This window comes from Cyanistes caeruleus, chromosome 11 (genome assembly GCF_971803275.1).
Source record: "Cyanistes caeruleus chromosome 11, bCyaCae1.hap1.1, whole genome shotgun sequence".
Classification (NCBI taxonomy): Eukaryota; Metazoa; Chordata; class Aves; order Passeriformes; family Paridae; genus Cyanistes; species Cyanistes caeruleus.
The window spans coordinates 9,016,188-9,030,145 of record NC_141711.1 but is presented as its reverse complement, the minus strand read 5'-3'; the positions used below and the strand labels follow the sequence as shown (position 1 = coordinate 9,030,145).

The 13,958-nt window shown below is 64.5% G+C and overlaps 3 protein-coding genes across 8 annotated transcripts; 1 reads left to right on the top strand and 2 right to left on the bottom strand.

The window, feature by feature from the left end:
* Nucleotides 1-538: 538 nt before the first annotated feature.
* Nucleotides 539-5,874, bottom strand: NDUFAF3 (NADH:ubiquinone oxidoreductase complex assembly factor 3). Of its 4 annotated transcripts, none has more exons than XM_086845471.1 (5): nucleotides 5,719-5,874; nucleotides 1,540-1,732; nucleotides 1,387-1,453; nucleotides 1,157-1,257; nucleotides 539-1,036 (listed from the first exon to the last, which is right to left on the bottom strand). In XM_086845471.1, the coding sequence occupies exons 2-5, from the start codon at nucleotides 1,687-1,689 to the stop codon at nucleotides 944-946; spliced, it is 411 nt and encodes a 136-aa protein (XP_086701597.1). In that variant the 5' UTR covers nucleotides 1,690-1,732; nucleotides 5,719-5,874; the 3' UTR covers nucleotides 539-943. The 4 variants fall into 4 exon arrangements, with proteins under 4 accessions (XP_086701597.1, XP_086701596.1, XP_086701595.1 ...); XM_086845470.1 differs by lacking the exon at nucleotides 5,719-5,874 and adding an exon at nucleotides 2,587-2,797; XM_086845469.1 differs by lacking the exon at nucleotides 5,719-5,874 and adding an exon at nucleotides 1,858-1,950.
* Nucleotides 2,751-11,073, top strand: DALRD3 (DALR anticodon binding domain containing 3). Of its 2 annotated transcripts, XM_086845462.1 has the most exons (15): nucleotides 2,751-3,153; nucleotides 4,621-4,950; nucleotides 5,070-5,605; nucleotides 5,732-6,021; nucleotides 6,105-6,376; nucleotides 6,493-6,551; nucleotides 6,649-6,771; nucleotides 6,895-6,965; nucleotides 7,068-7,126; nucleotides 7,457-7,539; nucleotides 7,641-7,764; nucleotides 7,853-7,911; nucleotides 8,018-8,131; nucleotides 8,347-8,415; nucleotides 8,602-11,073. In XM_086845462.1, the coding sequence occupies exons 3-15, from the start codon at nucleotides 5,270-5,272 to the stop codon at nucleotides 8,719-8,721; spliced, it is 1,779 nt and encodes a 592-aa protein (XP_086701588.1). In that variant the 5' UTR covers nucleotides 2,751-3,153; nucleotides 4,621-4,950; nucleotides 5,070-5,269; the 3' UTR covers nucleotides 8,722-11,073. The 2 variants fall into 2 exon arrangements, with proteins under 2 accessions (XP_086701588.1, XP_086701589.1); XM_086845463.1 differs by lacking the exon at nucleotides 2,751-3,153 and having other exon boundaries at nucleotides 3,390-5,605.
* WDR6 (WD repeat domain 6) lies at nucleotides 9,048-13,937 on the bottom strand. 2 transcript variants are annotated; one of them, XM_086845451.1, is made up of 6 exons: nucleotides 13,843-13,937; nucleotides 11,359-13,774; nucleotides 10,986-11,081; nucleotides 10,677-10,793; nucleotides 10,364-10,482; nucleotides 9,048-10,282 (listed from the first exon to the last, which is right to left on the bottom strand). In XM_086845451.1, exons 1-6 carry the CDS (start codon nucleotides 13,907-13,909, stop codon nucleotides 9,795-9,797), a joined length of 3,303 nt encoding a protein of 1,100 aa, XP_086701577.1. In that variant the 5' UTR covers nucleotides 13,910-13,937; the 3' UTR covers nucleotides 9,048-9,794. The 2 variants fall into 2 exon arrangements, with proteins under 2 accessions (XP_086701577.1, XP_086701576.1); XM_086845450.1 differs by having other exon boundaries at nucleotides 9,048-10,482.
* Between the last annotated feature and the right edge of the window lie 21 nt (nucleotides 13,938-13,958).

The window sequence follows — 13,958 nt, the reverse complement described above, 5'->3', positions numbered from 1 at the left end:
TCAGTGGTTTGGGGATGTCAGATTTGATTTATACACTAAAACCAGAGCCTTGACTACAGTGCCACAGAGCTGGTGTCACACACTCATTAGGACACTTGCTAAGCAAAGCCACCCTAACCTTGCACCTGCACCCCCTGCCTTTGCCTGCCAAGGTGGCAGAGTTCAGGCCATGAGCCTTCCATTAGGTACATGTACTCTTCTCCAGGGGTGACATCCCTAAGCATGAACCAAACAGTGGGGTACAGGACAGGGACCCTTTCCATGTCTCCTGCTGGAGCTGAGCCTTCAATCAGAGTGGGTGCAGCACCCTTGGACCCACACTGCCCAAGGGACATTGGTGCTGGGGTAGTACAAAGCCCCACAGGAGAGCACAAGCCAGGCCAGCACCAGCTGGGACATACTAGTTGTTGGGCTGGCTGCGCTCAGGAAGCTGCTGGCACATGGCATCCCAGCACCACACACGCTGCCCCGTGCCCAAGGTGAGTACATGCCCCATCAAATTGTTACAGCCTCAGTCTGCTGTGCATTAACCACACAATTTCTTGTACTTCCTATTTACATATATTTTCCTTGTAGAGCCCCAGATGTGCCTGGGGGGTGTACAGCTTACCCCACCACCCTTCACCCTCCCTCAGGTGAGACTTCTTGCTGCCAAGGTGTGGGGCATGATCTTGGCAGGGCTGTGGGAGCAGTGCTGCCAGCAAGGCCTTGTACTGTGCCCCACGGTCCCCAGCCCACACTGGGCAGGAAGGCCAAGAAGCCAGGGACTGCAGGGAAGAGGTAAGCCCGTGTATTTCACAGCCCTCCTGTTCGCAGAGCCATCACCCAGCCGGCAGTTCCACAGAAACACTAGGCAGCGTTTCTCAGTTGAGAGCAGTGACCCTCGGGGGCTTCAGGCAGGCAGGGGAATAACGGCTCAGCCCATGAGCAAGGCACGCAGTGCCTACATCCCGCTGGTGCCTCGCGGGGGGATGAGCCCAGCAGCCACCAAGCGCCTTTCATTCATTAGGAAGTTGAAGGTTGCACATGCGTTTGCCTGTGAATAGAAAAGGGGGTGAGTGAAACTCTGTCCCTCAGAAAGGAGTCGGCTCTTCCCCACGAGGTGACCCCTTCCCTCCCTTTCAATGGGGTGCTGCCTGTGCTCATCCGTCCTTACCGTGTCCTGCACCTCCACAGCAATCCCGCACTCCCGCATCTGCTTCAGCGTGGCGGGGTGGAGCCGCTCCACCCTGTCCCCTGTGCCCAGCACCAGGATCTCTGCAACCAGGGAACGACAAAGGTGGGCAGGGCAGCATTCGAGCTGCCTCGGCCCAGACCTGCCCTCCCTGGAGGGACCAAGGGCTCCGGCACAGCCACCCCGACAGGAGCCCCTCCTGCGCCGCGTACCTATCTGGGGCTCCAGCAGCCGGAACAGCGACAGACTCTCGTACGAGATGTCCCGGTGGGAGCCAACCTGCGGGGACACGGCGGGCGTTGAAGGGGGCTGTCCCCGGTGCGCGGTTGGGAACGGCAACCCCCGCCCCGCCGCCGGGCACTCACGTTCCACTGGAGGATGCTGCGGGGCAGCACGGCGCAGGGCCCCACCACCACGTCTCCGCTGATGGTGAAGCCGCGAGTGCTGTAGCTCTCGATGAACATGATGTTGGGGGACTCCGGCTCCAGCACCATCACCCGCGTCCGCTGGTACATCTCATCATCCGCCGGCGTGAGTCGATGACCCCGGCATGGCGCTCTGCGGGGAGAGTGAGCAGCTGGGACACGTGGGACCCACGGACAGGCCCCGGAGACCCTACGGCATCCTACAGGCACCTTCCCCGGTCACAGGGCAACCGCGGTGCCGGTTGTCGGTGCCGGTACCTGCCCGCGGCTCGCCCCACCGCCGGCACCAGCCGCCGCAGCGCCGCCACCGCCGCCATGGCCGCGACACCGCCGGAACCGCTGAGCGGCCCCGCCCCCGCCGCTACCGCCCCCCGGCGGCCGGGGTCGGGATAGCGCCACCGGGGGAACGGGGTCGGACCGGGGCTCCCGGGCAGCCGTCGGGGTGCCCCCGCCCGCGGGTCCTGAGGGGCGGGAGGGCAGCGACACTCACGCACCCTCTGCCCTCGGCTCCGGGCGCGCCCCGACCTGCAGAGCCCAGGTGGGCGCCGGAGCGAAACCGAAAGCGGCGGGGCGGGAGTGGCACGGCGGGAGCGGGGTGCGGGGTGTCCCGCTGGAAACCTCCCCGACCCCGCCGCCGGGAGGGGCTGCGGACCGGCCCGGGCTGCTGTGCCGAAGGCTGCGGGGCCGGAGGTGAGAGGGGAGCGGGAGGCTCCCCGGGCGGGAGGGAGCGGGCCCGGGTCTCGGCTGCGCTCCTGGCCCGGCCCCGCCGGTGTCCCGGGGCTGCCCTAGGCTCGGCACGGCGCCCCGGTTCCCCGTGTGCCCCACTACGGGCAGCTGTTGCCAGTCGGGGCTGAAACCCCGAGCCGCTGCCGGGACCTCCCGCTGGACCCTCCCCCCTCCTGCCGCGCTCGGTGAGGCCGGTGGCACTGCGGGCTCAGAGGTGCCCTGAGACGGGGGACGGACGTCCTCTCCACCTGTGTCACCCACCCAGGGCCAGCCGTAGCCTGACAGTGCGGGGACTACCGGGAAGTTCCCCGGCAGTAGCGGCGGAGCATTTCCCTCCACCGTGCCGTGCCGGAGGGATCAGGAATTCCCACAGCCTGCAGCCTTGGCCAGCGCGGGGTCCCAGGGATCCGCGAGCGACACCGCGAGAGCTCCGCATGGGGCCGGTGGGGTTCCCCACGCGGTCTCAATTCCCCCCGTGGCGGTGCCGAGGGCTCCTCGCCGGGGCCGGGGGCTGGAGGCACCGGTAGCGGCGGGGCCGGACCGGGCTGTGCGGTCTCTGGGCGCAGGTGCCGGGGCAGGTGCCCTCCCTCGGGGCCGGCTCGTGTTTCCGGGCCCCGTCGGGGGCTGATGGGTTGGCACCAGTTGCTCCAGCCCCACCGGGGCTTTGTTCGGAGCCGTTTCCTTTTGGCTCGGCCGTGCCGCCCTCCCCTTGGCACCCGGCCCGCGGCGCGGGGGGAGCCGGCAGCACAACCCCGATCTCTGCCGGCACCCCCGATCACAACGGCCCGGCAGTGGCTCCCACGCATCTCCTCCGCCCCGTCCCCGCCGGTAAGTCGCCCTCTCCCCTCTTGGCCCACAGACTGTCCAAGGGTCGGGGTGACATGGCCGTGGTGCCTGTGCCCCATCCTTCCGCGGCGCCACCGCGGGCAACGGAATCCCAAAAGCAGCTGTCCCCGCTGTGCCCAGCTGCCCTGGGGTTTCGTTACCCGCGCTCCCGCCACCGCCTCGCCCCACACCCCCCGCCCCTGCCCACCGCCCTGTGCTGGGCAAGAGCCGCGTGTCCCACTCCAGCCGTTCTGGGGCTGGGGCAGCGCCTAGGGCCGCACTGGAAGAAGGGTGGTGGCAGGATGGGCTCAGCGTGTTGACTCAGCCCCTGAACCGGGCTGGGGGCTCTTCTGTTTCTTGTGCCCCCAACAGCTAAAAATAGCAGCTGGCTTCCTGGGAGAGTACGGGGAGCACGGCTGCTGGGCCACAGGGTGGATGTGGTCCCGTGCACCATGGTGGTGCAGGCTGTGTGATACTGCCAAACTTCCTGCCCATGCCGGCTCTCCCTGGCCGCCCCAGCACCCCAGTGCCTGCCGGGGTGGGCAAAATCCAACCCCTGGAGAGAGATGGCTTTGGAATGACACGATCACTCCCGCTGAGCGGGCAGCCAGAGAGCCATCGGGGATGTCGTGTCTTTCCAAAGCTCTTTCGGCGCCTCCGAGAGCCCTCCCCAAGCCGCTGCTCGGCCAGGGCCCACGTGGGCGGCCTGCGGGGACGCTCTGGGGACGTGGAGGATCCAGCCTGGACCCACCTTGAGTGGCAAGGTCCAGCAAGTCCCCCCGGCCGGGCAGGGGTCCTGGGCAGCTCCTGCACTGCGGACAGTCAGCAGTTGGTCTGGTGTGAGCAGCGATTCTCAGATCACCTCTTGGCTGTGGGTGGTGCAGGGAGCACTCCACCATGGCACGGCTGGGGGACATGTTCTCACGCCTGCCCTGGGGCTGCAGATTATCACTGACTGTGGGCTGCAGCCTTGGGGCGCCAGGGCTGCCTGAGGAGCCCCAAAACGTGTTGTTGCGTTCCTGGAAGAGCCCATGCTGCAGGATCTGCCCTCGCCCTGCTCCCCCCTCCCTTTTCCCCCAGGCACAGAAGCCCTGGAGGAACCGGTTTGGGGCCTGCGGGCAGATCCCTCTTTCCCCCGCCACCCCCCTCCCTCGCCTCCACGGGGTGGGCAGGAAGGGCACAGTACAGAGGGAGGTCCCTAGCTCCCTGCTGTGGTGGGGTTGGGTGCTTCCTGCTCCCTACCAGTCAGGTTTGGTACCATGGGGCTGGGGATGTGCTGGGTCCTTGCCCTGTACCCAGTTCAGCAGCCACTGGCACACTTGTCTGGGCAGACACTGTCACACTCAGCAGCGTGAGCCCATCTGCGCTTAAACCATCGCTGTGGAGCAGCTCAGCTCTGCAGATGTAATCACGACCATGATGATATGATCTAATAATTTCCACTTCCTTCTTCCTGTGGCTGATAAGCAGGACACTGCTCTTGTGCTGGAGAGGAGAGCAGCCCTCTGGGGCAGGCCTGGAGAACATCACACCCACAGCTGCTCATCGCTGTGCCCTGCAGAGCCCATACCAGGAGCACACGGTTGCTGCTGGTGTTCCTCAGCCATTATGTCACAGCCCAGCCAAGCCCCGGGGCTTGTGGAGGACAGGCTGGACTGGCCAGCCAGGGTCTGCCAGTGACACCATACCCACAGCTGTGGTCTGCCTCACACACTGCCGCCCATCCAAACCTCCCTTCCCACCACAGTTCAGGCTGCTGGACCTCCCAGGGACCCTTGTCCCCAACAACCCAGGGACCAGGTAGGCTGTGCTCTGGGGTGGGCCATGCCCACAGCTGTGCTGTACTCCCTGCCCCGGGCAGCCCATTTCTGCCCAAGCCACGCTGACCCCGTCATGGCCTCTGGCTCCTGCTTCCTGAGGTTTTTTAGATCTGGGCTCCCCAGTGTTGGAGAAGAGGGGACACCACTCCTATGCACCTTAGGATGACACCATGGCCCTGCTGGGGTGAGGCTGAGTAGGACTGAGACCTTCTCGGGCCATTCGGGATGCCTGGTTGCAGCCCTATGGTCCTGACCCAACACACCCATCATGGCGGCGCCCGCTGTCCGCCACACCCACCATGGTGTATCCGCGCCCGTCCCCCCAAGATGGCCGCCCTGCCCGGCCACCCCGCCCGCCACCAAGATGGCCGCCCGGGAGCTCTGCGCGCAACATGGCGACTGTCGGGAGGGCGAGGCGGGACGTCACTTCCAGTGGCGGCGGCGGAAGCGGCGGCTGGGCTCCCATGGAGATGGGCGAGGGCCGCCCGGAGGTGGCGGCGACGCTGCGGGCTCTGAACGGGGCCCTGGGGCGACCCGCCGCTCTCTGGGTGAAGGAGAGCGGTGCCCGTAACCTGCGCCATAGGGATTTCCTGGCGCCGCGGGCCGCGCTGAACGCTGCCTTTCCCGGCGGGCAGGTAAGCCGCGGCGGCGTGGGCAGGCCTCGGTCGGGAGCGGGGATTTGCGGGAAGTGTTTGATGGGGACGGGAGTGGATTGTCCTTTGTACGTGCAGTCCGGACCTCTCCTCACCCTCCGGCCGCAGGTGCCCCCCGAGGCCGTGTCGGCGGTGCCGTCGCTGCGGGGCCCAGCAGTGCTGCCGCTGCGGGTTTGCCGGCAGACGCCGGCGGGGCTGGCGGTGCAGGTGCGGCGCCCTGAAGCCTTCCAGCGCCTGCTGGGGCCTCTGCCCGGCCCGGCGCTCCCCGCCGCGGGGCCGCAGACGGGTTGCGTGGTGCTGCACTGCCCGGCCCTGCGCAGCTCCGCTGCCCTGCGGCCCCGCCACCTCCGCTCCGTCCTGCTGGCCGATCACCTGGCCCAGCTGCTGCGCGCCCAGGGGTGAGTGCCACCGTCCCGACCTGCTCCCGGCCCCTCGCCACAGCGCCTGCTGCTCCCAGTGCCTGTCTCACCCTCTCTCGCAGGGTCGGCGTCCGCCTGGTCCCTGCCCTCAGCGAGGAGAGGAGCTGGGACGTCCTGCGACAGCTCCGCATCTGCTGGCCCTCCGCCTCCGGTAGCTCGTCCCTCACTGACGCCGTCTCAGCCTTGAAGGCAGCGTTGGGCCGGTGCTCCTGTGCCTCAGCCTGTGATCGGGGGCCGGGCACAGCCCAGGGTGTCATCTGTAAGGTGCACCTGAAGAGCTTCGTGGAGCAGCAGGGCTTGTTGGGTTACGACCCCAATCTAGATGTGCTGCTCGGTGAGCCTTAACAAAAATAAGGCGGGGGGGATGTACACAAATGGCTTTCCCCTCTTGTTCCCAGTGGTGGGGGGGTGGAGAACCCCGTGGCTCACTGGTGTCCCTCCTTCTTTCAGTGACAGAGGGGACACTGCAGTCCTTGGCTGAGCTGCAGGAAGCTGTGCTGCAGTGCCCAGTGAGTGACCCCATGGCACTGCCTGCCTCCCACTTCCCAAGTGACCTTCCCTTCTGCCAGGCAATAGGATTGAGCTTCCTGTTGTGCTCTACTGCAGGCCAAAGGCCAGAGCAGTTGTTGCAGCATTGTGCATGTGGTGAACTGTGAGGAGGAATTCCAGCAGCAGCAGCTGGATGTGCTCTGGAGGATTTTGGATCCAGGAGCTCACACAGCTTTGCAGGTGAGCAAGAGCAACCTCTGAACCTCCTCATGTGGGCCCCAACCTCCACCCTTGGCTCATGACTAGGTTTAGAACAGGGCTGCATTTCACTCAGTTCCCAGCCTCAGCCTCTCTGTCTTTCAGAAACACCTTGTCTGTGGGCCAGTGAAGGTGACCAACCCCTCATCGCCCATTGGGGCAGACCAGTACTTCCAGTAAGTTGGTGTGCAAGGCACCTGCTGTTTTCTCTCCTTCTAAGGCTCCCTGTGGGGCAGCTCAGCCCACAGTGGGTGGTTCTGTCTCTCTGTTTCTCCCAGGCTCCGAAAGCGCCAGATGCATGAAGCCTCTGTGATAAAGTATGGGGAGCTTGCACAAGGTGAGAGTTTGCTCTGGGGCTCCATGCGTAGATGCTGCTCCATCCCATCTCCATTGTTCCTGTTAGTCCACAGCCAGGGGTGGCTGCACCCCTGCGGGCTGCTCCTTCTCCCCTCCAGGATCAAGCCAAGTGCTGCCCTTGCTTTGGGAAGGCATCTAAACATCCAGGGCACTGGCACAGAGAAACTCCTTCCAATAGGAGCCAGGGCCAGTGGTGTAGTGGTCCACAACTACTACCTGGTCCTGGCAGGGGTGTCCTGCCTGGGTGCTGGGGGTATCAGTATATGGGAATGGAGCGAACTGTTCACGATAGCATCTACATTCTCCACAGATAAGGCCTGGACAGAAGTGATTGATACCCTGACAGTGGCTGCCATCAGGTTTGAGATGCTGAGCACTGCTCACCGGAGTCAGGTAGGACAGCAACTTGCATGGAGCCAGGGCTGGCAGGTTGTGGGAACAGCGGAGTGGATCTGTGCTGAGCAGCCTGGACTGTGACTTCTCCCTGCCCTCAGATCACCCTGGACCTGGAGAACAGCAGCATCTCCACAAAGGGAACAAAGAGCGGTGCCTTTGTGATGTACAACTGTGCCCGACTGGCCACACTCTTTAACACCTTCCAGCAGGCTGTGGAGCAGGGTGAGCACCAGCCCCACCACCCTCCTCTGACAGCCACACCTGGAGCCACAGGGGCTTCTTTGGGCACAACAGTCTCCCTGCTTTCCAGGCACATACCCACCTCTGCCACCACCATCTGAACTGAATTTCTCCTGCCTCCGAGAAGAGGTGGGTGCTGAGAGAAGGAATGGGGGGATCTGTGCACCCTCAGCTCTGGTAATGGATGCTATGGGCCCAGGAGGATCTGACACTGAGACACATGATCCCTTTACAGGGAGAATGGCTCCTGCTCTTCAACTATCTCCTCCCCTTCCCGGAAGTCCTGCAGCAGGCAGCACAGCTGCCCCCACCTTCCAAGGGGATCCGTATCACTGCCAACACAGAAACAGTAAGTACCATGTGCTATAGCATCTGTGGATGCTGCTCCAGCAGTCCCAGCCCAGGGAAAAGCTCCATGCCAGCAGGTGCTGCCCATCAGTGAGCAACACAGGGCCAGTGCTGATAAAATAGATTGCAATGCCCCTGCGGCATTCCTGCTGTGCTTGGGGTGGGTTCAAGACCAGCCAGAATTCACTGTGCCATGAGAATGTCTCTGCCTTGCAGGTGTGCAAGTTCCTGATCCAGCTCAGCATGGATTTCAGCTCTTACTACAACCGGGTGCACATCCTGGGGGTGAGTTAGGTGTCTCAGCCTGCAGCTTTGTGGCCCTGCAGTCCTTTTGGGGCTGCACTGCAGTTGGGGGGAAGTCATGTGGGGAATGGTGCCAGCAGTGTGATGGCCCCTTGTCCCATCCTCCAGGGGTGCACAGGCACCAACAGATTCAGGGCCAGCCCCAAGCTGCCGCCTTTCTCCCTGCAGGAGCCGTTCCCTCATCTCTTTGACCAGATGTTTGCCCGCCTCCAGCTGCTGGGAGCAGTCAGGGATGTGTTCCACAGCGCATTGGCAACCCTGCACCTTCCTCCTCTCAGCCAGATCTGAGCCATCCCTGAAGAGCTGTACCATGCTGTAACAGTCACCTACATACTACATGTGTGAGGAGAACGAGGCACGTTCTCCTGGCAGGGCAAGGGGCTGCCCCAGTGGCAGGCAAGGCCAAATTCAGCCCCACACAGGCCCCTTCCTTCCCATAGCCCATGGTCTTTGGGGCTAGGTCTGTGCTCTCTGCAGCTGTGTCCAGTGTGGGACATGGATATACCTCTTCACACCAGCAGAAAAGGGCTCCTGTGGCACCCCAGGAGCTGTGCTGGGAGTACTGGGGAGGTGGCACTAGGGACCAGATGCCACAAAACCAGACAGACACCAACTTCACTTCCTTCAAAACTTTATTGAAGGGTGCTCCGTGCTGGCAGGGAGCTCCTGACGCTCCAGGCCCCTACTGGGCTCTGAGCCAGGCCCCAGCACTGGGGTCCAATACACTTGTTGCTGGACAAAAAATCTGTGTGTCTGACCTCAGGGTTGTCTGTCTTTCCTTCAGTCTGACTGCCCTGGGTCCTGCTGCTGTGTCGGAACAGCCCACTTGGCCTGAGATGGGTGGCATTTGTCGTCAGCCCAGCCATCACTCATGCCACAGGGTGCTGCTGTGGAGAATCAGCATCCCTGTCCATTTCAGCACCATCCTGAGCACTGCAGGGTCAAGACTGTCATATAGGGCCCTGTCCCAGGACACACAAGGCTGCAGCCCACCATGTGTCACACCAGTGCCTGACCCTTGCTGGCCACCTGCTGCTCTCAAGCTCCCAGGGCCAGGCCATGTCCTCAGTGCCCTCCCAAGCAAGGTTCTTCTCTGAGACCAAGTCTGGAAAGCTAACATGGGTCCTTCGTACCTTGGAGAGGAAGAACTGCTCTTGGGCAGTGGGGATCCACAACCCCACTTCTTTACTGCATGGGGAAGCCCCAGGCTTGTCCAGGAGGGATCATACCTGCCTTCTTCTCAGAGACCACTGGCCCTGAGCACCACAACTGTGGCATGTGCCACAGTGATGGGCAGAGCCCAAGTGCAAGATGCCCTCCAAATGCAGGCAGGGACCTGGATGTGTCACACACCTGCCCCATTACTGGGGAGCCTCTTGAGGAGGAGGTTTGGAGGAGGCTGTGCCACACAGCATCTCCAGGCCCTGCCCACAGAGCACACAGTAGTACCACAGCTCCCCCCCAGCCTCCACCTCCCAGCAGTCCAGCTCGGCTAGGTCAGGCACATGGAAGAAGGTAGTGCTGAGGGGCACCAGCTCGCCCGGGCGCTGGTTCCACAGCGTCAGGCGTTGGTCCACTGAGGCAGAGAGCAGCAGATCTGGCCGCAGCACCCGGATCCCCGTCACATGAGCAGCATGAGCACAAGGCCTGGACACTCGCTCCAGGACCTGCAAGCAGGTCCCTGCTATAGCCTCACCCCTGCCCAGGGCAACCTCCAGCAGGCAGACATGGATGGAGCCATCATCACTGCCGCTGGCCACCAGGTACCGTCCCTCGGGTGTCTCGTGGATGTGAAGGCTGTTCACGCCGCAGCTGTGGGCCATGACGGTGACCAGTGGGGTGTCCAGGGCTGGGTAAACAGGCTTGGTCAGGAAAGCAATGCTCACCTTGGTCAGAGGGAGCAGAAGAGCTGCCAGACAGCAGCACTCACCCAAGGGCTGCATCTCTCCCTCTGCTTGGTGCAGGGCATCCACCGCATCCGTGATGGGGCCGGTGATGTCCCAAAAGGCAATGCTGCCATCAGTGGCTGCACTGCACAGGAGGTGCCTCCTAGAATGGGGGTGTAGGGGGATTCTCTGGCTGCATCCCTGAGGGTCCCACTGAGATCCATGGAAGTGGCAGAACAGCCCCTAGGGATTAACTTCTCCCTTCCCTCCTCCTACTGAGCTGCCTTTTGTGACGCCTGTGATGACAGACATTTCTCCCCAGAGCCCATCAGCTACAGCCCAGCATTTGGGGCTCACCTTTCCCCTCCTGCCCATGTGTGCAGGAACGCCTCCACCTTCAGCACACAGCGCTGGTGGTGAAATGACTCTGCTACCAGCACCAACTTCCGAGCAGCCTCCAGCAGCCCAAAGATCCTGTAATGGAGCAGAGGGCAGTTGGCTGTGGGAGAGTAGGAGATTCTGGCACCACTGCCCCATTTCCTACCATGTGCTGTCTTATGCACAGCTCAGAACAGGCCACATCCACAGCAGCAACGTCCTGTGTGGAGCCTGCTCTGCTGCCATCACCAGCTCCATTCTCCATCAGGCCCCATGATGGCTCCTCACCGGACTGATCCATCACTGCAAGCAGCAGCCAGGAACTTCCAGGATGTTGGCAGCTGCTTGGTGCTGGTCCCAGGCACAACCGACAGGGACATGTACCTGCAGCAAAGACACAACACTCACCAACACCTCTGTGGCTCCATGGAGGTGGGTGGCCCAGGAGAGCAGCCCTGAGTGTTTCCCTAACACCAAATACCCCTGGAGGCCCACAGGACACTGTACAGGAATCACACATGAAGCCACGCTGGCCCTGTCTGCCTCAGCTGAACCCGCAGCTGCACAGAGCAGGTATTCCAGTGGAGGCCCATACAGTTCCCAACACCCTCCCACACTGTGATCACTACTGACCCTGCCTTGGGCAGTCCCTGAGCATCACCTCGTCTCTGGGTCCATCTTGATAAGCTTGTGCCTGTTCTTCTTCTGCTCCCAGTGCTTGTCCAGCCGGTGGGAGGCCACATGGATGACCTGGCAGGCCACAGCACTCTCAGACGCTGTGTCTCCAGTGCACAGCAGCCGGTAGCACTCAATCTGTGCACGGCCGCCCGCAGTGAAGAGCAGGGCAGACAAGCCCTCATCACCAAAGCCCTCATCTCCAGGTCCTGTGGCGAATGCCAACGTCCTTACACTGGAAATATGGTCACTGATGCGGGCAAGGGGAACAGCTGCCCGCGAGTTCTCACTGAGCACCAGGACACAGGCCGTGGTGTCCTCACTGCCAGTGACAAACACATTAAAGGTGGGATGGCCGGGCACCTCCACAGCCCCCAGGCGCCGCACGCAGGTGATCTCCCGTCCGTGCAGGGATGCCAGCAGCACTTGCTGCTCGCAGGGCTCAGCCTCACAGTGGTACAGCATCACATCCCCAGACTTGATAAAGGCAAACATTTCGGCCAAGGGACTGCTGCAATAGCTCCAGGAGCGGTGCCCACCCCCACAGGGGATGCGGTGGATATTCTCGCCGATCCTGGTGCTCCACACTACGAAGTGGTCAGCATGAAAGCCCAGCACAAGCAGGTCTCCATCTGAGGTGAAGCGCAGCTCCTCAATCCACTGCAACCCTTTGCAGGGCCTGTGCTTCTGCAGGACCTCCAGCTGATGGTCCCGCAAGCGGAGCTGGCGGTAGACACCATCCCGGCCAGTGCTGTAAATATAGCCCCCATGGATGGTCACTGAAGTAACTCCTGTCTTCCCGTGGAGTCCAAAGAGCACTGACAGTGGGGACTCAAGAGGAAAAGCCTCTTTGTGCAACAAGCAAGAGGGCTCCAACTCGTTGCTGGAGTCCTCAACAACCGGGTCACTGCCACCATTGACAATGCTGGTGCTTTCTGCAGCCCACTCCGAGGAGCTGTTGCAAGAGAAAAGGAGAAGGGAGCCCCGGCGGTCCCCGCAGACCAGGAGCCTTTCCTGGGGCAGAAAGGCAGCACAGGTGTGCCAGCGCTGCCTGCAGGAGGGCAGCAGGTACCGACCCATGAGCCGCACCCAGGGTGCCTGGCCTGGGCGGTGGGTGACGTCCAGCCAGAGCATCTCCCCGTCGGGCCCGGAGGCCAGAAGGGCAGCAGCGGTGTTGGGGGGCACTCCGGGACGGGGGGCCCAGCTCAGCCCGTGCACGGGCCCCTCGAACAGCCTCAGTTTTGCGGCGGCCCCGGGGCGGCTCAAGGCGAAAAGGAGAAGGCGCCCGTCGCCGCCGGCCACGGCACACAGCGTCTCGTCCCATCCGTCCAGAGGGGCGGCCGCCAGCACGGCACGGGGCCCGCCGGCGGTGGGGTGCAGCACCGGCGCCCAGCGCCCCTGAGCCACCTCGAATGTGGCCAGCCCGCCCGCCTCGCCAAGCGCCAGCACCCGTCGCGGCCCCACCAGCAGCACAGCTCGCGGCCGCTCCGGGGCCCCCAGCGCCGCAACGCTGGGGACCGCCTCCGCGGCCGCCCGCCGGGGCTGCCAGAGCCGGACACCGCCGTCGTCGCCGCCCGTGGCCAGGCGGCCTCCGGCGGGGCGCAGAGCAAGGGCGCGCAAGGCCCCGCGGTGACCGCGCCGCGCCCGCCGCACGCCGCCTCCGCCGCCCCACTCCAGGCATGCGCCATCCTCCCCGGCGCTGACCGGGAGCGGCCCCCGCAGCACCACGGCGGCCACTCGCGCCCCGTGCCCGTAGCACACCAGCAGGCAGGTGCCGGCCCCGTCCCCGCCGCCCAATTCGCCCACGGCCCAGAGCCGCACGCTGCGATCTTCGGAAGCGGAGGCGAGTAGCCCCCGCGACGCCGCGTAGCAGAGCGCCAGCACCGCGCCCCGGTGCCCGCACAGCTGACGCTGCGGGGCCTTCGCTGCCGCCGCCCGCCACACCACTACGGCCCCCGTCGCCGTGCCGGCCGCCAGCGCCAGCCGCGCCCAGCTCACCCCCGCCAGCACGGCGCACCGCAGCGCCCCGGCCCCGCCACAGCTCGCCTGTCGCAACCAGCGCCCGCCGCCCCGCCACTCGTAGAGCGCCACGGTCCCGCCGCCCAGCCCCAGCGCCAGCCGCCCGCCCGGCGCCCAGCGCACCTCCCACACCCGCGCCCCGAGCTCGCGCGCGGCCCCGCCGCCGCACGCCGCCAGCCGCGGCCCGCCGCCCCCTCCGCCGCGCAGCACCGCCAGCACTGCCAGCCAGCGCCCACCGAAGACCGCTACTCTCGCTGCCGGCCCGGGCTCCGGCTCGACCCGCAGCCCCTGCACGCTGGCCTCACGCAGCACGCTCCGCCGGCCCGCCGCCGCCGCTGGCCCGCTGCCGCTCAGCCGAAACGCCACCACCTCCGGGCCTGTACCTGCGGGACATCGCGTCAGCCGCCGCCGCTGGTCCCGCCTCCCGCCCCGTCCCGGTCCCAGCGCTCACCCGCCAGCAGCACGTTCCCCGCGAACTCCAGCGCTGTCACCGGCGCCACCAGCGCTATCGACTCCATCTTAGCCGCACCAACCCCGCCACGGCTCCCCCCCAGCGCTCATTGGCCG